Source organism: Prinia subflava, chromosome 6 (assembly GCF_021018805.1).
Source record: "Prinia subflava isolate CZ2003 ecotype Zambia chromosome 6, Cam_Psub_1.2, whole genome shotgun sequence".
Taxonomy (NCBI): Eukaryota; Metazoa; Chordata; class Aves; order Passeriformes; family Cisticolidae; genus Prinia; species Prinia subflava.
This window is the reverse complement of record NC_086252.1, coordinates 37,825,303-37,851,368: the sequence shown is the minus strand read 5'-3', so window position 1 is coordinate 37,851,368 and position 26,066 is coordinate 37,825,303. Positions and strand designations below refer to the sequence as shown.

Sequence of the window (26,066 nt, the reverse complement as noted above, 5' to 3'; positions counted from 1 at the left end):
GGTACCAGCGCAGGCTCTCAGTTCACCAGGGACGCAGCACTTTGCTGTCCTGCTGTGTCAGCCAGGGTGCTGCCCTTCTGTGCAACTTCAGACTCTCTCACCGAGAGTTAGAGGAACTTGTGGTGGGATTCATGCCCACAAAGTATTTTAGATCCTGAAAGCCCTTTGGTGTTTATAGGGATTAAGCACCAGTGAGATCGACCCTGGTAATTAATGGTCCCAGTTTGCCATAAGAAGGGCCCTGAGCAGGGCTGTTTGTGATGCTGCATTATTCTAGGGTTTGTCTCCAGTTACTCCCTACAATTCTTGAGAGCATTGCTGAGAATTTTTAGGAACAATGTGATGGGAATAGTGGGAAAACACATTTGTTCCACTATGTGAATGGTCAGCACGGTGTTTTGAGCACACTGTACTCCCCTGCTTTTTCAGTGCCATTGCTCCTCAAACCTGTCATTGCTTCTGCTGCCAGCGCACACTTCTCGCATGGCACCTGAGGCAAGAAGGTCTCCGTGTGCTGCCCAAGCAGAAATAGTGATTATAGAAAAACAAACCTTGAGTATAGAAGATCAGATATTGATTGGATTTATGTCTGGTGCCTCTGTGATCGCTAAAGGGGGAGGAGAGGTGGGCTTTGCCTGCTCTGTACGTCTCAGTTGTTGTGGGTTGAGTAACAATCAAAATGTGTATTTAGAAGTGGTTTTTGTGCTGTCTGTTCAGTTATCATGTACTGGGTTTTGCAGCACCCAGTTCATTCTGTAGAACATCTTTGTACAGCAGGCAGCCAAGACCAAGCTTTATCCAGCTGCCAGATAAAACCTGGGACTTCAGTGGGGTCGGTTAGGAAGGTTTTCAGTGCTTATTGGGTGCATCATGTCAAGCTGAAGGCTGAGGGTTACTAGTTGAGATCTGACGGTCTTTTTATGTGTCTTGATGGATTTGCAGGCAGGGACACCCTCCTGTATCCTGGGTTGCTCCAAGGCCTGTCCAGCCTGGCTTTGAACATTTCCAGGGGTGGAGCAGCCACAGTTTCTCTGTGCCAGGGCCTGCCCATGCTCCCAGGGAAGGACTTTTACCATGGATGTGAACTGGGAGAAGTGTCTGCAGTGCCAGTGATTTGCCAGAGACACCCAGCTTCTCTTGGAGCTTCACTGCTCTTAATTTCCCCATTTCAATTCGTGCAGTTTCTAATGTTTAATCCAAAAAGGCTGAGTGATGTCAGGACCTAGACGTGCAGAATCTTTTGCCTAACCACTTATCTACTTGCTGCTTGTTTATGTAGGATTTTTAGTTTCAGATGTGTGCTAAACTCTGCCTTGGTTAGGACAATAATCAATATTTTCTAACAAAAAGAGATCCTCTGCCCATTATGCCTCCTGAATTCTCATTGAAATTTGGCTTTCCTTGGTCAAAGCTTTTGTGTATTTTTGACAGTTTCAAATCTGTTTTCATTTCTATTAGCCCTTAATAGACTGCCTTGACTAATGAATCATCAGCTGCTGATATTTATCTTGTGTGGAAAGGGCTGCCTGAGAGGGCTGGAAGGTGGTTTGTTTGGGGGTTTGCTGGGGTGGTTTTGCTTAGATTTTCATCCTAAAATATCCAAAGTTCTACTACTACAGCATTAGCTATGCTTGCCTTGTTTTGTGCTCTTGTGAGGATGGTTTTCTGTCTGACTCAGATCTTCTGTTCGTTAAATGCCACATTGTGATTTGATAGTATAGTAGTCAAATAAAGCACTCAGTAAGAATCATAAGTCATTTTTATAAATTGCTGCTTGCTGTTTCCATAGAGGTGCTTTTTTTATACCAGAATACCAGAAATACATTGAAATAAAAAAAAAAAAGAAAAGCTTCACGTCATCTAAACAAGAGATATAATGAGGAATAGGTAACAGAAGTGGATAATTTTGTGTTTTCAGTTCCAGCTGCAGGTCAGAGCTCAGCTGGTGGGACAGGGTGTGGTTGCTGAAACTGTGAGTTCATATGGAGCACTAAGGTGTGTGATTTTAACTGTGTCTTTATCCTGCTTTTGGATTCCTTCTGCTGAACTCCTGGCTGCTGTGGAGTGCAGCCAAACCCACAGGGCCCTCTCAGCACCGAGCTGCTCCTGGATTGCAGATTGCTCTCCAAATTGCCCAGTGCTTAGCGAAATGCTGCTGCTGGGAAGTGGCAGCAGCTCTCCCCGGGCTCAAGGGCATTGCAGGAATGTGGCTCTTGGTGCTGAAGGAGCACATCACAGAAATAATAAATAACAAGGGGAGAAGCTTAACCTAGGATTTGTTGATGCCACGGGTTGCTTCCGTATCTCCCAAAAACATGCTCTGCTTGGGAGACCCTGAGCTGTTGGATGTTTTCCCTTGGAGCATGCATTTGTAGAGATAGGAGAGCCTGATCTTCCAAATCAGCACTTTACCCAAATGCAGATTGCTTTACAAACAGGACAACTGTTTGTGGTCATTTGGACTCCAGTGAGTAATTCCAAAATGTCATTTAGCTGGCGGAGTGCTGAGTTCCGTGGGGATCGCAGGTGGTGTCAGGATTTGCTTGCAGCCTCTCCTCAGCTCTGGTTTGTATTTTTCCACAGTGCTTTGTCACTGGTTTTCATGCCAGCAGTGAACTGGTTTCAGTTCTAGAGTGTCTTCTTTTGCCATGTCCTTTCCTTTTTTTCACATCTCAGCATAAATATCCATTCAGGTGCAATATGTGGAGCACAGTGAGCAGCTTTGTTTGTCTGCCCCACGGTGCTGATCAAGTAGACTGGAGTTTGGATTTGGAGGATATTCCAATGTCCAGAGCCAGCCAAGCTTTTCCACCAGCTGGAGGAAGCCAGCAGTGCCTGAATTTCTGAATGCACAACACGGATTTACAAGGATGTAAATCTGCTTTTTCTGTTTCTCTCGACAGCCGTGTCAGAAGGGGTTTGAAATGTCCTGAGGAAAGGACTCAGAAAGAGCAGTGGTGGCTACAGGCTCTACTCTGCTCCTCAGGAGGGTTTCAATTTTCACAAGGGCAAGGGAGAGCAAGAAAACCCCTGGAGAAGAGGACAAGGGGCTGCTCTTCTGATCTGGTTTGTTTGGGTTTTCTTTCCCTAAAAAGTCACATAGGACAGAGGCTCCATAAGTTACAGAAATGGAGCTATTTGGTTGTGCTGCTGCTCCAGCATGGGGAATGCAGCCTGGCAGGGATTTGATTTATTACAGCAACAAGGGAGAAATCATGAGGAAAAAACACTCTCTATCATCGTGCTGAGTACTGGAGTGCTGAAGTGTGTTTGAACGAGCTGCTAATGCTTCATATAAAACTTCACAAGCCTTTCTATTTTGAGAGAATTCTGCTTATACCAAATATATTTTCCCTGTGAGTCCTCCCTTGGTTTTTCCCTGTGCTGGGACATTTCCCTGCCAATAGACTCTGCTCAGCTCATTTGTGCTTTGTTTCCTCCCAGGGGCTGCGTGTCCTTGGTGGAGTGGCATCACAGTCAGTGATGGCATTGGCAGCAATTAATAATTTCTGAATATTTCTAGTGTAGGTAATCTTGTGTTTCCTTGGGAAGTGTGTTGCTGTGGTTGCTCTCGGTGTGGAGGAGGCTGGAGGATTTAGTTTTTAGTAGCAATGCCCTTTATGGCTGGAAAGAAGCCCTCAGCCCTCATGGGCCAGGCTCTAGGGTGAGGTGGCCAAGGCATCCTCCCTGTCCCTTTTCTTGTTCTCAGAGCCAGGTACAACCTGAATACCCCTGAACTAACAGTTCAAACTTTATCACAGCCTTTAATCTCTTAGAATTAAATCGGGTTTCTAATGGTTACTCCCCTGTGCTGCTGCTTTATAAACATCTCCTTTCCATGCACGATTTCTTGGCAATATTTTAACCCCCATTCCCACCATGGCTGGTGGATTCCCTGAAGAATGTCTCTCTCTTGCTTGGGAAAATGATGTGTTCTGACAAATCGTCAGTTAATCTGTGACATATAGGTGATGAGATACCATCATAAAATTTTATGTTCCAGGATAATTAGTGGTGAGCTCATCAGGTCCTGACAAAACAAGCCCCAAGCATCACACATAGGCAGGGATGTTTCAATTATGACCAGGAACTGGAAAATCTCACTGAGGAAAAAGCCAGTGGCAGCCTGGCCCTGCCTCTGGCAGCTGTGAGACACCTCAGAGCAGCTCCCGGCACCCAGGGCTCCATCCTGAACTGTGGTAAAGCTCAGGAACAAAGCTGCCACGCCCCAGGGGTGACAATCCCACGGAAATCAGTGTCTGAGGGACACCACGCTAGGAGAGGAGCTGGCTGGGGCTCTGCAGGCTCTCACCTGCCCACGAGCCTCCAGGGGAGATTTCTCCAGTGTGGGACACAACCAAGCTGGCAGCTCATGTTCTGTAGGCAACACTGCTTGAACCAAAATGTGCCACTGCAGTGCCTGTTGCAACAAGAGGAGTGGGTAAAACTGCTTCAAAGTTTATTTATTTCCAAAGTTTTGGACAAGTAAGAGAAGTAGCTTTGTCTCCACCGTGGGGCTTGTTCTGGTTAAAATGTTCTCAAGATGTTTTTGCGTGCCATAAAGCAGGAATGTTGGAGCTCTGCACTTGTTATCGATCTCTTATTGGAAAATGAACGGGGTATTGATGGATGGAAAAACAGACAAATGAGTTTTCCTTTGCCTCCCTCCATTTTTCCATGCTATTACAGCAGTCTGTTGATTTTTGCTTGCTGCCCCAAGGAGCAGAGTGGCAGTAAGTGCAAGAGTGCACTGCTGAGTAGCTCCTGTGTTCTGCCTGGAGTGGATTCACTTCAGGAATGCATTAAGTGATATTTCCCTTTAATAGATCTGTGTAAACATGCAGTGTGAGTGGGAGTCTGGGAGGAAAGGAGCCACACTCTGCAATATTTCCCCTTACACGTTCAAAATTCATGCACTGGTGGTGGGTACGGAGAAGTTGTTCTGAGAGGTTGGCTTAGGCCTTCAGACTTGCCATTGGATGTCCTTTTAGTGCTGATGCTGAAGATGTTTTGTCTGTTAGAATATTTAGAAACCTTGTTAAAAGTTTAGCTTCACTCCTCTGTACTGAATGTATCACATGGGAATCTTTACTTTTTGTTGGCTTTCTTGGAATGCCAGGGTGGTTTGGGTAGAAAGGCACCTTAAAGCCCAGCCAGTTCCACGGGCAGGGACACCTTCCACCGTCCCAGAGCCCCATCCAACCTGGCCTTGCACCCTTCCAGACACAGGACAGCCACAGTTTCTCTCAGCAGCCCCTGGTGCTTGGATGTAACACACAAACCCATCAGATTCCACAGACTCTGTGTTGTCTGCAGGAGGAAGCTTCTGTCCTGTGATTTCTTATTCAGGTTCTCTGCATGCAGGTGGTGCCTGCTGAGGGGGAGGATGCCTTCAAAGGGATGTAACTCTACACAGTTATTTTGTGTCTTCCTTCACAAGCAAGAATTTATTCTATAAAAGATGTATGAGATCTCTTTGGTATTAGAATGGAATGTTTTACATTCCACAACAACGTGTAATTATTCATAAAGCTTGTCTGCCTTTCTTCTGGATGGTCTGATCTCATACAGGTAAAGAAATCCCAGTTGTATCCTCAGAGTAACAACCACAACAATGCAAATAAATACGAACACCGCAGTGTCGTTTTGCAGAGAACTGAGCACTGAAGAGATCTCTCCAAAGGCACCACAGCTTTTCAGGCTGGCTTTGCTGAACATTTTCAAAGCAGTTAAAACAGAAATACATGTGCCTTGAAATCTGAAATTTGGGGCCAGAACTGAACAGAGGGATAAACCCAAACGTAGGTTTCAGAGGAGCTGCACTGATGTATTTCAATGAAGTGCAGCCCAAAAGTCCTGATGGCTGCACGTTTCTTTCAGCTGTTAAATAATTCCTCCCTTTGCCTTTTCACCCAAGTGCAGTTGCTGCATTACTTGCAAAAATAAAGAAAAAGGAGAAAAAGCCACTTCCCAGCAGCTGGGAGCTGAAGCAGCTTTCTCCCATCACAGTTTTCAGGAAGGCAGTCAGCCAAGTGTTTTGCCAAGTGGCTGCTGCCTGCCTGGGTCCTGCTGCACTCTCTGGAGAGCTGAGGGACTTGGGGGGGATTTGTGTTCATTTTTTTAGCTCCTTTCTCTTAGAGCAATCCCTGTGTGCCTGTTCCGGAGTTGTGATGGTGCTGCTGCCTCGGAGCCTGGCTGAGGCGCTGCCCGAGGGGAGGAGGGAGGCTCGTCCTGCTCCTCTCCGGTTTTCCGGAGACCCGAGGGAGCTGGGCAGGCTGCACAGAGCAGCCCCTCCTCCCGAAGGCTCAGCACGGTTCTCCTCTCGTTTGTTCGTGTCCCTTAGCTAATCTGGGGATGTCAGCAGTGTGCCTTGCACAGCTCTGTGCACGTTTTGGGATGAGCTGCAGGATGGAGGTGGGGAAGGGGCAGTGTCAGGGCAGCACCGCGATGCAGACACAAATGTGAGCAGGAGCCAGCTCGAATCCTGCCTGTGCCTGTGATGATGCTCTGTGCTCACTCTGCACTTCCGTGCGGGAAAAGATGTGCAGGGGGCAGGAGCTTAACAGGAATGCAGGAATCATGGAATGGCCTGGGAGAGCCCTTGAAGCTCTTCTTCCACCCTCTGCCATGGGCAGGGTCACCTTCCACTCCAGGCTCTGTCAGACCTGGCCTTGCAGGCGTCCAGGGATGGGGCAGCCACAGCTTCTCTGGGCAGTCTTCCTGGAGGGAGAGGTACAGGAGCTGTGCCTCTAAGGACAGGGGAGGCTGGGATTTTGTACTTTCACTCCACTGTGTGTCATTGGTGGGGCTGGGGGAAAATCCTCCTGTGAGGACGGAAGGTGAGTCTGGGTGCCCAAACCTCCTTACATCCGTGGAAGTGCAGCCCGTGCTGGGGACAGAGCAGGGGCACTGTCCCCTCCCCTGCCCTGTCTGGGGAAGGTCTGGCTGTTCCCAGGGGAGAGGAGGAGCGGTGGCTCATCCCTTGGTGGCAGCCCTGGCCGCGCTCCGGGGGTGTTCATCCCTGCGGGGTGGAAGGTGCTGCTGGGGCCGCTGTGGCACCTCCTCCTGCCCTGCTCTCCTCCCCTCGCTGCCTGCGGTGTCCGCAGCGATCCCACCTGCCCTGCACAGCCGGAGGGGTGCTGGGCACGGCAGGGAGCTGCTCTGGCACGGAGCACACGGAGCCGTGCCCTGCTCCCGCTGGAGGAGTTCCAGAGCGGGAGCAGGGACAGCGCGGTAGGAACTGGATCATCCTGCAGGTCTGTGCTGTGGGAAGTGGGAAGTGCACAGCAGCCACTGCGGCTGAACCAGCCCTGATCCCACAGGAGCCATCAACGCTACAGCTTCCAGGGCACAGCTCCCGGCACGGGAAACGCACGGGAGGGAGGAAATAACAAACACTTCATGCTAAAATGCACCAGAGAATGGAGTTTAACAGAAGCCTTTCCTTCCTGCCGGTGGCTCAGGGCACCGGCACTTGCAGGGAATTATCCTGGAGCCCTCTTGGTGATCTGTCTGCTGCAGGGAGTGCCGGGGATGCACTGACACACAGCCGGTGCCTGTGTCCGTCCCCGGTCCCTGCTGTGGTGGGGATCAGTGTCACATTGTCACACCGGCAGTCTGCTCCAGCAGCTGCAGTGCCAGGGGAGGGCTCTCCCGCGATACTGGGGGCTCTGCTTTGTTCAGGCCAGGGCAGAAAGGGCACTGGGAACTTGCTGAAGTTCAGCCTGCTTTTCGATTGCTATCCTTCCCTCTCATCCTTCTCTTCCTTAGGAAATGCAAGGAAAGACTTTGGGAGACACTTCCCTATCCAGGGGGAGCTCACTCGGGGTAGTGTCAGCCACCACCTTCCAACCCGGGGATGAGTTCCTTACTTGGGACTTCGGTACTCTGGCTGCTCATCTTGGAATGTTTTCCTTCATCCTGCTGGATGTTTTTCTGTACCTTTGACCACACTCTGACTTCCCTCAGCATCCCCATTCCTGCCTTTTTGATTGCATTTCATTGCAGATTTATAGGGCACCAGCAGAACCTTTGACATTTTCTTTTGGAGCGGATATACCTCTGCTACAGCATCCCAGAATAATGGCAAAGCTTTTGTAAAGGTTTTAAACCTTGTCAAGATTGACAGATTCTGCTCTTGACAAGGCTTTTTTTTACCTTCTTTCAACCAAAAACAATATGCAGGTGTTGAAAGTGGTCCTGTTTTTTCCTGCAGATTTGTGGTTACTGGTGCATATGAGAACTTTGATGGAGAAGTTGTTTTTGCACAGAGACCATCAGGGTCTTTCTCAGTTACTGCTCGTGCCAAATCCAAAGGGTTGTAAGATACAATTCCTAAAGGATTTTTTCTTGATTGGAATGCTTGCTGGTTGCTAGCAAGAAGGAATATTAAACTATTGTTTCTCATAAGATATTTCATTAAGAATCTATTTTGAGATAAAACTGGAGGCAGTTATTAAAAAACAAAGAAATTGTCTTTGAATTTTTAATGTTTAACTCTCTAAATTACTGTCAATCATTAAATCCCAGAGTGGGGGTTGGGTTTGAGGGCCCTGATGATCAGATAGTCACAAGAATTTGGGAAGATATGTTCACACACGTAAAAAAAAAAAGATTTATGGGGACTGGAGTGGAGATGTAGCACAGAGTTTTGACTCTTCCCTCCTCCTGCATTTGCATTTCCACCTATCATTACTACCTTCCCATTTATCCCAACAGGGAATACACAGAGAGACTATTTTGCCAGTGGCATCCCCAGATATTTTAAAAATCTTGGGGTATTTATTTGTTCCTGCTTCTCATTTCCCAAAATAATCATTGGTTGGTTGTTTGTGTTTGTCCTGTGTTTTGCTGGTCCTCACAAACCTCCTGGGAATACCTGATAACAAGAAATCCCTCTCACAACAGTGTTTTGTTTTCGGTGTGTGGAGCAATATCCAAGCAGGAGCAGATATGGAAACACCAGAATTGTCAGTGGGGGATATTTTCCCCCATTTCATGCAGTGAGGATAAAAACCAACCAGTTTTGGGGGAGTAGGTGAGCTCAGAGTGCTCACAGAGCTGCTGGAATTGGGCCCACTGAATTCCCAGCCCTGTCCCTGTGAATTCCCACTGGGCAGCAAAGTCCTAGAAAGTCCTTGGGCTCCCTGGTTGATTACAGCAATTAAAGACCATAAAGTGTTGCTCAAATATTACCTCAGCAGGTGACAGCAAAATCTCCTTTCTCTTGTATTTTGCTCTCAGCACGTCGAGTTTTTCGATTGCAAGGGCTCGGGGGAAGGAGCTGCTATTTGCAGCCTGCACAGCACTTGGAAAATTAGGGCTTTTTCTTCCCAAGATATTCCTAGCAGTCCCTAAGAGCTTCTTGTAGGTTCAGCACTCGGGTGATTTCAGGATTTGCTGCAAGAAAAGTAATCGGAGATCGTGGCAGCTCCTTGGAGAAAAAAAGTACAAAAATAAGAGTAGAAAATGTAAAAAAATTAAAAATGAAAACGCTCTGTCTGTAAGCCTCATTTGTCAGTGTTTAAAGCAGCCTCTAAACCTCCTGGTTTGGAAGCTTTTGGAATAAGGAGCTAATTAAAACCATAACAGCACAACACAGCCAGGCTAGGCCCAAACTCCATCAGTTGCTTGGCTGAAATGAAGCAGCGTGAAATTCATTTCAACAATGCCCTCCCAGCACCTCACAATTCCTTCCCATTCACTGCCCAGCGTGAACATTTTAAACAAAGTAATTTTCCTATGATTCTGTTGAAGATGGGAGCCTGGTTCTGGGATTCTGTGACATTCTAAACCACTTCTGTTGAAAGAAGTAAAATAAATATTCAGGGTTATTTTGGTTGTGTAAAGCCTGATGGTGTAGGAAGTGGTGACACCACTCTAGAAGAAAATCAGGACACTGTAATCATCAAAATCCTTAAAAAGATGTATATTCTTTAAATTAGCTGTTGGGATTAGGAAGAGCATGCAGTGAAAGCAGACAGGTGGCAAGGATCTTCTCAGCAGTGAGGAAAATTCCACTTCATTCCTCACATGGAGAATATCCTGAAGATTGTTGTACTGCACATCCCTGCTTTGGGGACTGAAGTATCCCATGTGTGTTTGAAAGAGATGGACTGGTTTGATTCATTGGGAAGTTGAAAAATCATTTAAGCTAATGAAGGGTGCTGCTGAACAGTCCTGCAGGAAAAGAAACTGAATTTTTGCCTTTGTTCAACCTGGAGAAGAAAAGGTTTTGAGGACACCTCTCTATGGCCTTCTAGTGCTCTAACAGGGATTGTAAAAGTGAGGGACAGGGACTGGGGACAAGGCATGGAGGGACAGGACACAGGGAATGGCTCCCAGTGCCAGAGGGCAGGGCTGGGTGGGAGATTGGGAAGGGATTCCTGGCTGGGCTGGAATTCCCAGAGCAGCTGTGGCTGCCCCTGGAGCCCTGGCAGTGCCCAGGGCCAGGCTGGAGCAGCCTGGGGCAGTGGGAGGTGTCCCTGCCATCGAGGGGTGGCACTGAGTGGGATTAAAGGTCCCTCCCAACCCAAACCCTGCTGGGATTCTGGAATTCTGGGATTCTGGGATTCTGGAATTCTGTGGCGTCTGAGAGCAGCAGGACAGGACAGGAGCAGGCCCAGCTTGGCACAGCCCAGCCTGGTTCTCCCAAAGGTGACCCAGGAAGAGAAAACCAAGCTGAGCTCCAGGAAACCAAAAGGGAAATAGAAATAAACTGGAACACAGGGAAATAAGAGGAGAAATGGGAGCTCATCCTCTACAGGTCCCAAGTTAAATGTTCCTGTTGCAGGAACAAGGAACTCGATGGAGGTGAGATTATTTTTTAAAAAGTGATCCACCCCTGTCAGCAGGAGCTCTCCATCCCAGCCAGCACAGGAGGGTGACTGGAGGTGCTTTAGGAACACACCACGTTATTCCAGCACCTCCTGGCTGCAGCCTGCATGTCTGAGAGATGCTGTGGCAGACCACATATGGCAGCCACAGACGCCTGTGTAGTTGGGAGGATGATTAACTTGAGTTTGGGGGCAGTATTTTGTAATTTATTTTTTTTTCCTGGAGACTTATGGAACATTCTTGACTTCAGAACGTGTTATGTGGGACAGACAGAGCATCCTCCTCACAGGAGAGCTCATTTAGGATACCAGGTGCACTTTTATTATCAGGTTTCATCAAACCCAACAGCAGCAGCTTCCCCAGAGCCTTGGGAAGATCATTCAATGCTTTCAAGAGCTGAGGTAATTAGGAAAAATAAAGCAGTGTCTCTGTGCTGTTGCAGCTTTAGTTTGGTGCCTTTTATCCTGGAAAAACACCTTTTTTTCTCTCCTGGGACTGCTGAATAGCTTTCCTGAAAAAGAGGGACCAGCTGCACAGGTTGAAGCAAAATTCAGGCACAAGGTGTTCAGGTGTTGATTCAGTCCCAGGTCTCAAAACCTGCATTTGGAATAAAGCACAGATCAGAGCATTCCCAGGCTGCTTTATGTCTGAGCAAAAACACAGAATTTGAAAGGTTTGTGTGTTGAAATGTTGTTGGGTGAAAACCAACAAAAGCCTGTAGCCATCCCTCTGGCTGTGATCCTCCCCTTCCCCTTGGCTCTGTGGGAAAAGTGCTTTGGGTGTTATTTTGTGGAGGAAAATCTGAATTTTTGACCTGTGAGAAGGGAAAGTTCAGAGTAGCTCATCTGTTCTCTACCTCAGGCTTTGAGTGTGTCTGCAATGCCTGCTAAGCAAAATCTTGTGCCTTGCATGTTCATTTGAACATTACCCAAAGAGATGGGAGTATTTTGGCAGTAAATAGAGATATATATTACCAGTATTTTTTTAAAACTCTGTTTCTTAAATGTAGCAACACAATCTGTGCTGAACTGAAGGCAGCTGGAGAAAGGAGATAGACTGCAAGATTTGAAATCCAGGGTAAAAAAAAAAAAAGAGATCAGGAAATGTTGGAAGAATTGTCCTATTTTCTAACAATTAGTATTCCCAAAGAAAAAACATGTTCTAACTACCTAATAATTTCCAAATTGCTGAGACACCTAATGAGTTGTCTTAAATAAATTTACCAAACATATAGAAGGAAATAATTGCTGAGCATTTGATTCTGAAATCACAGCTCCATGCCAAGCTGTTGTGCAGCTGCCTTGTGTGTGTCGGGCGTTCAGCACAAAATCATTTCCCTGGGAACTGAACCTTGTCCTGGTGAGACTTCAGTGCCACATCCACACGGGAATTTGTGGAAAAGTCCCACTGAACCTCCTGGCTCCTGGAGCTCCCTGTTTAACACTGCAGTAGCTGGAATGCATTTTGTAATTCAGGGGGGATGTTAATAATTCCAGAGCATATTAAAGCAAAAGAGGGGCTGTGCTGCCAGCGTGATCTCTGCACCCCTTTCCACATGGGAATAACTGCTTTGCTTTCCTGCTGCTCCCATGGAATGCTCCCCCCAGCCTGGGGAGGACTCTGCAGTATTTCACTGGGCACACACAGATTTTCCTGGCCCCGGTTTCCATTGCAGCACAGCAAGGTTTTCACGCCAAAGGAAGAGATCCCCACTGTTTTGTATTTGCCTTTTAATTAATTACATCACCTGCCCAGTAATTAAATTTAGCTGCCCACCCTGAGTGCTGGGATGAGATGAACACCAACTGTGGTGGCCACTGGTATTTAAAATGTAGAGGTTTCTTAAATCCTCAGCTTCTGGTTCTTGTTTTCATGTAAAAATGAGTTAATTGTTACTTTCTGTGAGCCCCATCTCGACGACATCCTTCTAGGAGTAACCTGCGAGTTAAACCTGCTCTTGTGCACCTGGACCAGGGAGATCTTCGTGTTGGGGCTTGGAGTGAGCTGCTCCCCAAGGAGTAACTCTGCTGTGGGTTTTGTGGGGTTTTTGAAGTGATTTCTGGAACACCCGTGGCATATGGCAGCATATGGCCCTGCAGCCATCCCTGTGCCTGTTTGTTCTCCTTGTGCTGTGTCAGGAGCTCTGTCAGGGCTCTGGAGCTCGGCACGGAGGGATGTGGCCTCGATTCTCCCAGGAACTTGCAGAGGGCTGAGGACACTTGGGCTTTTTTAGAGCTGAGGCTCCAGTTTGTGATGAATTTGTGTTGGGGGAAAGGGATGGGCTGATGGAAGCATCCTGCCAGTGAAAGGGCTGGGAGTGCTCAGCCTGAGGAAGAGAAGGCTCTGGAGAGAGCTCAGAGCCCCTGCCAGGGCCTGAAGGGGCTCCAGGAGAGCTGCAGAGGCAGGGAGGGACAGGACACAGGGAATGGCTCCCAGTGCCAGAGGGCAGGGCTGGGTGGGAGATTGGGAAGGAATTATTTTCTGGGAAGGTGATGAGGTTCTGGCACAGGTTTCCCAGGAAAGCTGTGGCTGCCCCTGGATCCCTGGAAGTGTCCCAGGCCAGGTTGGAGGGGGCTTGGAGCAGCCTGGGCTTGTGGAAGGTGTCCCTGCCCTGGAACAAGATGAGCAGTAAGGTCCCTTCCACCCCAAACTATCCTGGGATTCCATGTCTGCTAAAATATGTTTAGTTGAGTTCCTGACCGATTTAAAAGCATTGGAGCAACCTCTGATTCAGCTGTTTGGTCTCCTGGGTAATCTCTGAGTTCAGGACCTTTAGGATCTTTGGGAATGTGGCTCCCTGTGTCTTGCAGGATGAGACTGCCTTGAGTATCCAAAAACCTGTTGGGAGGCTGGGAGGTGCCAGGTGGGATTGGTGTTGGGGAGAGGAAGGAAGAGGAGCACAGGAGGAGAGGATGGGCCAGGAGAGTTTTTTTCCCCATGACACGTTCCATGCCGGCCCCAGCTCGGATATTGTTCCAGCTCCATTCCCAATCACTGCCTGCCTGGGGGAGCCCCTCAGCGCTGTGAGTGCAGAGTGAACTCTGCTCCTGCACTGACACCTCTCCTCTCTGCTGTTCTCAGCCGAGCACAGCGTGTGTGTGTGAGCACAGAGCCCTCAGCCTGCCCTGGCACGGCCTCTGCCCGCTGTGTGCCCGCTGTGTGCCCATCCCAGCACACAGGAGCGCGTCCCAGCGGGCTGGCCGGGCAGGGCTGCTGCAGGATGGCACTGACGGAGCTCTTCCTCAGCAGGGATGTTTTCTCAAAGGCTCTCCGGGTCTGGATGGACCCCAGCACCCTAAATCTTTCCAGGAGAAGCTCCCTGTCATCTGGCTGATTGGAGCTGCTAATGGATTGCTGCTTTAATTGCACAAGCAGAGTGACAGAGCGTTCCTTGGGGGTGGAGGGAGAGCAAGCCGGAGCTGTGGATTTACGGCGCCTGGGGAAAAATCATTTGCAAGCACAGTAAATCTTTATTTTCTAGCTGTAACAGCTAAAGGTTGATTATTCCTTCAGTGAACACAAAGGCTGGAGGTTGTAGTGTCCAGGAAGAGGATTCATGTCACCTCTTCCTCCCTAAAATGCTGGGGCATCCCCATTCACCAGGAATATTGTGTCACCCTTTCCACCTCGGCACATGTCCTCCTGCAGCCTCACGTGTAAGACCAGTCAGGGAGCAGGGGAACAAAAATAAACAGACCACTGTTCTTTGTGTTTTAACCTTCTTCCTGGCATTTTTGGGATCGCTTCAAACCTCTGCGTTTTAAGCTGAATTACATTAGTTGATGAGAGAGGGAGAAAATAAATAATAAATTGCACAAAAGATGAATTCAGTGGAGCCCAAAGTATAAAGGCTGTGAAGTAAGCAATGAGTCTTTCATTGCCTTGAACAATGGAATTATCTAGAAAAGCCTGTTTCTTTTAAATTGCCAAATCTGATGTCACTTGAACTCACTGAAGCCCCACTTGAAAAGTTCCTCTGTCTCCCTGAGGGTCATGGAATTGGGGTTAGGTGAGGGTGGGATTGATAAATAGTCCTCAAATATTATGTGTGGAACCGTGGGCACAGGTGATATCCCCAAATGACCAGGCTGCTGCTCTAAGCAGTGTGAAAATGAAGAAGTTAAAGGGTCTTTTTACAGAATCCCAGAATCACCAAGGTTGGAGAAGCCCTCCAAGACTGAGACCAAGCTATGCCCAAACTCTCCCCTTGTCCCCAGCCCAGAGCACTGAGTGCCACATCCAGTCCTTCACTGGACACCTCCAGGGATGGACACTCCACCACTCCCTGGCAGCCCCTTCCAGTGTCTGACCACCCTTTCCATGAAGAAATTCTTCCTTTAGGAACATCTTGGTGTGCAAAAAACCATGGGAAATGGCTTTCCTCTTTCTTTTCCTCTCATTCCCCATTGCAGTTTCAGCAAGTAGGAGCTGTCAGAGCAGAACTCACTGCACTTAGTGCTAAGCAGACAGCACTGTTTGTGTTGGATTGTTGGGCAATATTCTGTCAATATTCCACAACATTTCTGGCAATATTCTGATCTTCAATCAAACATTTCAAACAGAACCCATAATTCAGTATAAGTTTGGCTCCTCTTCTGCCCCTCTGCTGCTATTTGCAGAGCGGTGCCTGGTTTTCAGCGTGGTGCTGCAGCTCAGCACCGTGTGAGTCACAGTCCTGGGGCTGCATCTTCCCCATCAGCCACTGCTGTGGGAGCAACCTGGGAGCGCCGGGATCATGCGGATGTGACTGTGCCAATCCCGGCGCTTGGCACACGGGCACTGCTCAGCCCCACTGCAGCCGGGGGTGGCCTGGCAGCGTCAGCTGCTCTGCCTGAGCCTGCTTCCTTCTGACAGCAGTAAATAAGGCACTGTCCAAACACACTCCAGTAAAAACCAGTACGGGCACTGTGTGTCTGGCACAGGGGTCTGCTCCGTTAAATTCCCTCACTGAGCTGCGCTGGATCACATCACGCCTGAGGGAATAAACAGCCAGCAGTGCCCCAGGGGTGCCCAGGTGGGCAGGAGACCCCTGGGCTGTGCCAGCCCCGCTGTGACACAACCCTGGTGTGACACAGCCCCAGGGCAGTGCCCGGCCCTGTGCTGGCACTGCTGGGGCACCTCCAGGGCTGGGGACAGCTCTGGGACTGGGGGGACACTGAGGGGCTGGAGCAGGGCCAGGGAAGGGAAGGGAGCTGGGAAGGGGCTGGAGAATTCCTGAGGGAGCTGGGAAGGGACTGGAGAATTCCTGGGGGAGCTGGGAAGGGGCTGGAGAACTCCTGAAGGAGCTGGGAAGGGGCTGGAGAACTCCTGAAGGAGCTGGGAAAGGCTGGAGAATTCCTGAGGGAGCTGGGAAAGGACAGGAGAATTCCTGAGGGAGCTGGGAAGGGGCTGGAGAATTCCTGAGGGAGCTGGGAAAGGACAGGAGAATTCCTGAGGGAGCTGGGAAGGGGCTGGAGAATTCCTGAGGGAGCTGGGAAGGGAATGGAGAATTCCTGAGAGAGCTGGGAAGGGGCTGGAGAATTCCTGAGGGAGCTGGGAAGGGGCTCAGCCTGGAGAAAAGGAGCATCCAGAGGGATCTTTTCCCTCTCTGGGATTCCCTGACAGGAGGGGACAGCCGGGGGGATTTGGGCTCTGCTCCAGGGCACAGGGACAGGAGGAGAGGGAACGGCCTCAGGCTGGGCCAGGGGAGGGCAGGGGGGACAGCAGCAGGAATTCCCCATGGAAAGGGAGCTCAGGCACTGGGAGGTGTCTGTGGTGAGGCCTGGCTGAGCGCTGTGCCTGCTGAGTTCCCTGGGCTCTGCTCCATCCCAAAGGAAGCAGAAGGAGGAGCAGGATGTGCAGCTTCCCAGCTGGGAAAAGCTGAGCTGCTGCCAGCCTCTAATGCCACTGTTCAGCCTGGGGATGCTCCACTTGTTTCAGCTCAGGACCCTGAACTCCTGTATATTCCCAGCTCTTCCCAGCCTTTCCTAGCTCTCCGTAGGTCCTGGAAAGAATTTTCTGGTGTGTTAAAAATCTCAGCTGTGGGTGAAGCTCCTGTTGGCAAATCTGTTCTTGGCCTGGAGGAAATCTGCCTTTCCCAAGCCAAGATACGAGTATGGAACAAGGGAAGGGCACAGGCTCCTCAGTGGTTCTTAGCCAGAAGATGGATATGGAATTCTTCTGATGGATATGGAATTGCAGGGATGGATCCACAGGGGTGGACAGGGATCCCCAGCAATGGCCATGTATTCACAGCAGTATTTAAGGAAATGTGACTTTACACAGACAGTAAGAATATTGACTTTGACAGTGCCTGTGCTGCTGGGTATAAATCAATGTAAAGAAAAATAATAATAATAAGGATGGAATGCTGTGGAGTGGCTCTGTTGGAACACACAGAGGCACAGATGAGGAGTGATCATTCCCTGTTGTGCAGGGTTAAAGCCCTGTTTTCCCACTGGCCCCACACGCAGAAGGATTAGGTGTGTGGCATGCTGGCATCCAGGGGTTGCCAGGTATCCTGAAAAATATCCAAAAAATGGCAAAATATCCAACTGTGGCAGCACCTTCTTTCCTCCCTCACAGACTGCTGCTCTCTGCTGCTGTCTGAACGTGCTGGTTTTGTGTCATATTGATACAGAGCTGTTGAGCAGCTTTAATAATGTCATTTTTTGCCACTTACTCCCCCTGGAAGCGCAGAACAAAGCTCTGTGTGAATGAGAACAAAGCCCTGACACAATGGAGCGTATTCATGGGGAGGGATGATTCAAACCAAGCTTTATAATTCCTTAATTATATTTGATGTGACCTAACCCTTGACAATCCTGAGTCTGAGGTTGTCAAACAGGATATGAATATCATAAAGACTTTTGGACGGTGCCCACAGCCGAGCTGGGTTTCACTGTGTCAGTAAGAAAGTGAAGGAGATTTTTGGCTTTGGAAAACCCACTCAAAAAAACAAAGAAGAAATAAATGACTTTAAAAGTGTTTTTTCAGTCTGACTGGGGAGGGGATTTCTGCTCTTTACCTGTGTTTTCTTAGTGACCTGGATTTCCTTTCAGGGCTCAGCAGATTCGTACACGAGCAGACCCTCAGACTCTGATGTCTCTTTGGAAGAAGACAGGGAAGCAATCCGCCAGGAAAGAGAGCAGCAAGCAGCCATCCAGCTTGAGAGGGCCAAGGTGTGTTCTTTGCATAAGTCATGTGCCAGTTACCTTCTGCCTGTGTTAAAATTCACACTTCCTTTTGAAACGCTTTGGCAGCTGAGTCAGAGTATCTGCAGAGAAGGTGTTCCAGGAATTCAGTGTAAATATTCTCCTCTAAATGGGGATATTCTCCAGGGAGCTGAACTCTGCTGGCCTGGGTGAAATTATTGGGGCTGAATTTTTATGGCTGAAAAGTTCCCAGTGTTTTTGATGTGGTTTTCTGTTTGTAGTCCAAACCAGTAGCATTTGCTGTCAAGACCAACGTGAGTTACTGTGGGGCTCTGGATGAAGATGTTCCTGTCCCAAGCACTGCCATCTCCTTCGACGCCAAGGACTTCCTCCACATTAAAGAGGTAAAACCAGGGAAAGGGGGATGGGAAAGGGAATCTTTGTACAGGCCCAGGGCTTTGATTTGAACAGCTGAGCCACATCCAGGAGTGCTGGATGTGAGAGGGGGCAGGAGGGCACAGGGAGGACGAGGTGGTTCTGCATCCCTCGTGGAGCTCCTGCACCCTGGGGTGCTTATCCTGCCCTTTGGAACACTTGGTGTTACATATCTTGGAATTTCATCTCACAGGAAGGAAATAATACCCTTTAAAGTGGTGGGTTCAGGTTCCTTTCATCAGAACAAGTTTGTGATGGATCAGAGATGGTGCAGCAGAAAGGGATTTCATGGAGCACAAAAGATTCCGTGGAGCGGCACCAGGTCACACCAGGTCTTCAAGAAAACACCAGATAGGCTCCCTTCCAGAGAGGAAGTAACACTTAGGATAATACAGTAAGCAAAGAAAATCCTGAAGAGGACAGATGCAAAATAAGGGAAAAAATGGGAATAAATGAGCCCTGAGTATGGCTTTGGTAGAGAAAATTGCATTTTATTGCATGCTGAGCATATTCTCTGCAATTTTTTATCTGAAGTGAGCCCTCCACATTTGCATAACCCCCTGTTGTGCTGTGGATTGGTACAGAGGCTTGCAGCTTGCAAAAGCACTTTTTCATCTCTGCATTTTGGGTTTATTTTGGGGTGTTCAGTGCTCATCTGTGTCTTTCTTTGAACACGTGTTCCTCATCATTCCAGAGCACTGATCTCCCTTAGACAGAGCACATTCAGGAGGAAAACACCTGCTGCTGCCCCTCCTCTGTGCTGGAGCAGGGAACTGCTGCACATCCCCTCTCCCTGAGAGGGAAAGGCAGCCACTTCTCTTTTTCCAGTGTTTAATCTTGCTTTTCCTGGACATGGCCACCTTTATTGTCAGGGCACTGATTGAGTTGCACACTCTAAGCTCCTGTCGTGCTGCCCTGGACATTTTTCCAGACAAGTGTCCCAAATCCCTGCCTTGGCATTCCATGAGTTTTCTCCCAAGGTCCAAAAAGCCAGGATCACAGTGCCACTGAGCTGTAAAGCATCTGGCTTACTGGTGTTTGTCAGCTCAGCCTGCCTGGAGCTGCAGCTCAGCAGGATTTGGGGAATTGTTCCCCGTGCTGCAAACAGGCTTTGCAGGATTTGTTTTCCAGTGATCTGGACCAGAACAATGGTTGCAGGTTTTGGAATGTTGCTAAGCTGGGTGCAGAGTCAGGTCACCCTCTGGCAGGATGGAGCAGGGGCAGCAAGTGAGGAGCTGCTGTTTTGAGGACCTGTCCTGCATGTCTCATGTGTCTCCTCCAAACCATACATTGTGTTTGCTTAAAGGATGAAATGGCAACAATTCCTGACAGAGCAGAAGGAATCATGGGCATGGCAGCCAGGGGAGGGAATGTGCTCCTCCCACACGCAGAGTAACGGGAGGGAATGACCTAATGCAGATAAATCTGTGCTCCTCACTGCAGCCTTGGCATTTGTGTGCTCAGAGGCTCTCAGCATAACCCAGGCTGGCTTGGGATGAAAGGGACCTTAAAGGGGCTGGGACATTTCCACTGTCCCAGGCTGCTCCAAGCCCTGTCCAGCCTGGCCTTGGGCACTGCCAGGGATCCAGGGGCAGCCACAGCTGCTCTGGGCACCCTGTGCCAGGGCCTGCCCACCCTCCCAGCCAGGAATTCCTTCCCAGTATCCCATCCATCCCTGCCATTCCCTGTGTCCTGCCCCTCCAGCCCTTGTCCCCCTCTCCAGAGGGGCTGATTCTGTTCCCGTGTCTGGAGACATTGCTCAGAGGTCCATGAAGAAACATTCCCATGCTCAGGCTGTACCTTTAGAGCCAAAATGGAGCAGGCAGTGCCCTGGGAACTCAGGTTTTGCAGGGATTGGTTTTGTAGAGTGGAAGGGACTTTAAAGCCCATCCAGTGCCACCCCTGCCATGGCAGGGACACCTTCCCCTGTCCCAGGCTGCTCCAAGCCCATCCAGCCTGGCCTGGGGCACTCCCAGGGATGGGGACCCCACAACCTCTCAGGTCACTGATTTCCAACAGCAGGATGCTGAATCCTGAAGCATTTCTAGTTCACAGACTGGAAGCAGTTCTGTAATTTAACATACTTCAAATAAAGCTTTGCTCACTGCCACTGTCTGAATCAAGGTCAGAACAGCAGGAGGAATAAGTACTTAGTTGGAATGATAAAATAATGGAACCTCTTGCCTAAACATATAAAAGAGGATGAAGAGGTTTTTCAGGGTATGAGCGTTGCATTCCCTTGGTTTTTATTATATGTTAATATTTATGATTGGGTTAATGTTCAGATATCTGGGTTGATAAAAACCCATTTATTTTCCAGTGGTGGGGCTCTGTTTCAGAGTCATCACCAGGCAGTGCTGCACCTTTGACAGCAGGGACTCGGTGTCTCTGTGCTCCTGCAGGAACTGAAGTGCTGGCAAGTGTGGAGCCAGGAGCAGGGTGATCCTGAAGATGAGATCTCTGATGGCTTTTTCCTGGAGGCAGGCAAACAAAACCCATTCACTCGTGCTGCTCTTAATGACTCCAGAGTCAGTTGTGAAAAGCAATGTTTCTTTTGAACACAGAGCTGCCTAATGAAGCAGAACAGAGGAGAGGCTTTTCAGATACTTTTCTTCAAAAGCTCTGCTGGCAGCAGCTACAACAAATCCTTTTCCACTCCAATATCCACCAGGACCCTGCTTTTCATCTTGCCATCATTAGGGACAGACCAGACTTTCAATAAAGCAGAGAAATACATGTTACTACGAAAGGTCAATGATAAAATGCTATACTTCAGGTATATATTAAAGTTTCTTGCTAAAGGTGAATTTTTCTTAATCTGTCATAACCTGTTAATAACATCCCTACAAACACCTGGGAAGGAGGAAGGGAAAGTGGTGATATTTTGTCCAGACCATTAAATCTGACAAGCAATATTTGATGGGAAGCTGAAGGTGTTATTTTTATGTTTGCTGCTGGGAGGTTGTTTGGTGGCTTCAGCTCAAAGAGATGAGTTCTGCTCATTAAATCAACCTTGAAATTAAATCAGCAAGGGACAGGACGAGGGGAAACCATCAGAGCGAGCCTGGTTCGTTATCCAGATAAGAGAGGGAGGGGGTTTGGGAGCTGGGGTAGCCAGGACCCTTCTGTGTTGCAGAAATACAACAACGACTGGTGGATAGGGAGGCTGGTGAAGGAGGGCTGCGAGATCGGCTTCATCCCGAGCCCGCTGCGCCTGGAGAACATCCGCATCCAGCAGGAGCAGAAGAGGGGCCGCTTCCACGGCGGGTGAGCGCCCTGACCTCTGAAAACCCCTGCCTGTCGGAGTCTAGAACATCCCTCTGGCCACCCTGGAGGGTTTGGACACCGGACAGGGGGTCTGGGGTCTGTCCAAGGGGCTCAGGCAGCCTCACACAGAGCCCAGGAGGACACTGCCTCTGATCCCTGGCCATGGGAGTGAATGCCCACATTGTATGAAGAATCACAAGCTGAGAGAATTCAAAATAAGTAGTATTTCGTTTATCATAGAACGTAAATGTAGAATCTAGGATTTTTAGTATATGGGGTTGAAGAGACAAGATGGAGGAATTGGGGAGTGGCCCCTGTGCTCCTTGTTCTTGCTCTCATCCCCCATCTTTTGCTGAGTTGGATTTTAGAGATTGGTTTAGAGTAGAAACGACATGTTAGCATAGGTAGTAGGTATTGGTACAATTTTGTAAATAAAAAGTGCATTTTGGATGGTGGTTGGGTCAGGGGTACTGTACATAAGGTGTGGGGCTCTCTGATCTGCCCAGTCCCCCGCGTGTCCTGCTCTGCTGGGGATGCCTCGCAGAGCAGAGAAAGAACTGAGATAAGGGACCCTGCCAGGGAGGCCTGGCAGAGCTGAGGAAGAACTGAGATAATGAAGAATAAACAACCTTGGAAATGTGCACTGGCAGACTCAGCTTGTCGTCTCTACCTCTGGTGTGAAACACCCAGGGCAAAGAGAAGACTGAAAACCTGATTACCTCGGGGAACAGCAACCCTGAGGAGAATCTCAGGGAAGAGCAACCCTGAGACCTGCCAACCCCTCCTCACGCCGGGCAGCCTCTCCAGAGGTCACTGCTGCTGCTTTATTGCATTTGCAGTGCTGGGTGTGGGAGCCCCAGCGGAAGGACGGATCTGCAGAGAGCGGGCGAGGAGAAACAAAAAATGTGCTTGACTTTAGGAAAGAGCAGTGAGGGATAGCGACAGGAATTCCTGTGAGCCCATAGCCTTAAAGTCAACTTGGTGCTCAAAGTCTCACAGATTTTTTCCCAGGTTTTCTTAGGTTGTGTTTTTTTGCTTCCTTTTTCTCTTTTCTCTCCATTTTGGCCCCAGCCAGACTGGTCAAACTTAAGATCAGCTTTGTTATCCTTTATTCTTCATCTTCCAGCCTGAGGTTTCTGAGTCTCCACCCTGCCAGACCTGGAGACTACAAATCCCTGGGAAAAGGTCTGGGAGATAAAGCTGGGAAATGCTTTCAGAATGGTTGAACAGCATCCAAATTTCTTCTAAAATTTTTGACACAACTTCAGAGGCAGCCAGTGGGTCTCAATATACAGAGAAATTACTGAGTTCAGTGAGATGCTCTTGGATTTATATGGTGAAATTCCATATTATAATGATAAAACAGTGAATTTTTAGCTTTGTTAGTTAGAGTAATTTATGTTTGCATGATCTTGTGATTCCTCATGGGACAGTTCCTCCCCAAAACCTCCCACATTTTGGGGTGCCTGGTGTTAATGGGGCTCTTTCTGCTGCTGTAGGAAATCCAGTGGGAATTCTTCTTCAAGCCTTGGAGAGATGGTTTCTGGCACATTTCGGGCCACACCTACAGCCACAGGTAAGACAGGACTGATTTAAGGAAACCCTTGCTAAGAATTCTGTTTAAAAACCCTACATGAGAAACGCAGCTTTTCCCCTTTGCTGAGTCCTGAGATGTTTTCCAGCAGTGTTTGCATGCACAGGGGAGGAGAACATCGATTTCCAGCCATGCAGGAGTTACTAAGGGCTGGGAAAAATCCTTGGGGACAGTGGCAGCTGCCCCAGAATGCCCAGTTTAATGCACACAATGCCCAGTTTAATGTATAGATTACCCAGCTTAATGTATAGAACGCCCAGTTTAATGCACACAATGCCCAGTTTAATGTACAGAATGCCCAGTTTAATGCACAGATTGCCCAGTTTAATGCACACAATGCCCAGTTTAATGTACAGAATGCCCAGTTTAATGCACAGATTGCCCAGTTTAATGCAGAGATTGCCCACTTTAATGTATAGATTGCCCAGTTTAATGCACAGAATGCCCAGTTTAATGCACAGGTTACCCAGTTTAATGTATAAAATGCCCAGTTTAATGCACAGGTTGCCCAGTTAAGTCAGGCCTAAGCAGAGGAAGGTGCACAAAGTGCTTTGGCAAAGGGATTTCTGGTTGCCTGGGTGTGTTTTAACCAAGTTCTCATTTGGTCTTCTAGCAAAACAGAAACAAAAAGTGGTAAGTAATGCTTTTGTTTCCATTTGGTTTCCTCCTAACTCCTGATCCCCAGGATTTCCCTGTGGATGTGATTTGATTGATGACTGAAGGTTGTTTTTTCCCTCTAGACAGAACATATTCCCCCCTATGATGTAGTGCCATCAATGAGACCTGTGGTGTTGGTGGGCCCATCACTCAAAGGCTATGAGGTATGGACTGAGGTGTTTGCAATTAATTCAGCTTTTATTATCTCTAATCATCCTCAGTAATGCCATGTGTGGCTCAGTGCAACTGGCTTATGATAATTCCAAGTTAGCTTAAATAATTACCAAAATGTTCTGTACGAGCTAAGAGTTGCATCTGACTTGTACTGTTTGAAGCACTGTGCAAATCCATTCTTTTCAGTGCACTCATTGCTGATTAAATCAGGTAAAAAAGAGAATTTGTGTCTGCTACAAGCAGTCAAATTAATGAGCTGGACTCTACACATGAAAAATGTTCATCAAACCAGCCTGTGCTTTGAACTTAATTAGCAAAACACTTGAAGGAGCTTCCTTGTTCTCCTTCTTCCACTGTATTAAAAAATTCAAATATTTTGAAAGAAACCTTTAACCCTCTTAAAAGAGGTGGAAGAGGGCAGGATAACATGCCCAGATAACCAGGACAGCCTCTTTGAGGCTGCTGCAGATTCAAGGGAGCATCTGCCACGTGCTAAACAAGCAGAGACTTTTAGCAGGGCAGTTCAGGGAGCTCAGCCATCTGGGAGGTGCTGAACCAGGAACTAAATGAACATAAAACCAAGGATACACTTCATTAGGCTTAATTAATGTTGTCAGTAATTGATAGGATATTATTAAACATGTTGGAATGGTTTTTTCGGGGGTGACAGCCTTGGCATAGTGCAGTGTTCTGACATTGTTGTTGTGTGAGAGTGACTGAAGGTGCAGCTCAGCAGAGCAGGTACTTCATGTTCTGCTCTCTGCCTTTTAATTTGATGGAGAAGTTTTTGACAGGAGTAAATTCCCTCTGTGCTGCACCACAGATCAATTTACCTCGAGTTTGGAGGGGAGAGAGGCTGTTGGCTCATAAAACCCTCTTCAAATCGGCCACCCTGTCTCTTTTTTTGAAGAAAACAACACTAAACACAACCCCTTGAACATACAATGTGTGGAAATGGCAACACAGAATATTAATTTCATTAACAAAAAATGCCTCATCTTACTTGGGGGGAATTATTGTGACTATTTTTTTCTGGCTAAAAGCTGAAGGAATCAGTTGGAAGGAGAGAAATAAACTGGCAGAGAGGCCTGGGGGCTTTGATGAAGCTCCTGCCTAGGCTGGCAGATAATAATTGCCAGCCTGAGTTGTCCTGGAAAGGACAAGGAGCTGCTCAATAAATCAGATGGCAGAGATGACAGCTCTTGGGGCTGAGCATCCCAGAAGTGTTCCCGTGTCCAGCACTGGGAACATCCCATTTTTTTGCTGTTATCCCTCTCAGAACAGTCCCCCAGCATGACAGATCTCCTCCCTGGAGTCTGAAGCCCTCTCTAACAATGTTGTGTAGGAGAAGGCCAAGTCTGCCCAGCACACATCCCACATGGCTGTGGAGCTCTGGGAATGGTGCTGGGTGTGGAATGAGTGAGGAATGCTCAGGTCAGGGCAGGAGCACACAGACTGACAGCTCTGTGAGTCAGGAGACTCCCATGGATTTACTGCTGAGCACTGTGGCAGGAGCACAGCACTGGGATGGTTCTGCCTCTCAAGGGTGTTGATTCTTGGCTGTATCCCTGCCTTCTACTCACCTCTCTCCTTCCTTTTGGCTTCTTTCTCTCCCTGTCCATCCCCCTGCTCAATCTTCTCCCCTGTGCCAAGGTGACAGACATGATGCAGAAAGCTCTCTTTGACTTCCTGAAGCACAGGTTTGATGGGAGGTGAGAAACTCTGTCCTTCTCATGCTGCTTTGCCCATGTGTCACTAACATTTCAGTGAGTTGTTTTATTTTTTCAATGCCAGAGGGTTTGCTGCATGATCCAAGCTGATTTTCTGGCTTTGTGTCACCACTGAAGAGTGGGGCACAGCTCGTGTGTTACTAGGGGTGCACATGTCTGCATTTCTGCCATGGCTGGGCTAGAGGGTTTCTTAGTTTGACACAAGAATTCCGTCTCAGTGTCTTCCCAACACCTAAGAAA

General features: G+C 48.4%; 1 protein-coding gene across 2 annotated transcripts in view; it reads left to right on the top strand.

Moving 5' to 3' along the window:
• CACNB4 (calcium voltage-gated channel auxiliary subunit beta 4) overlaps positions 1-26,066 on the top strand; it is an 83,104-nt gene that overhangs the window by 39,125 nt on the left and 17,913 nt on the right. For both annotated transcript variants that reach the window (XM_063401052.1, XM_063401053.1), the window contains 7 exons: positions 17,877-17,996; positions 18,251-18,373; positions 21,541-21,671; positions 23,171-23,247; positions 23,879-23,898; positions 24,006-24,086; positions 25,750-25,808. In XM_063401052.1, coding sequence (XP_063257122.1) covers positions 17,877-17,996; positions 18,251-18,373; positions 21,541-21,671; positions 23,171-23,247; positions 23,879-23,898; positions 24,006-24,086; positions 25,750-25,808 — 611 coding nt within the window. The remainder of the gene's footprint in view (positions 1-17,876; positions 17,997-18,250; positions 18,374-21,540; positions 21,672-23,170; positions 23,248-23,878; positions 23,899-24,005; positions 24,087-25,749; positions 25,809-26,066) is intronic.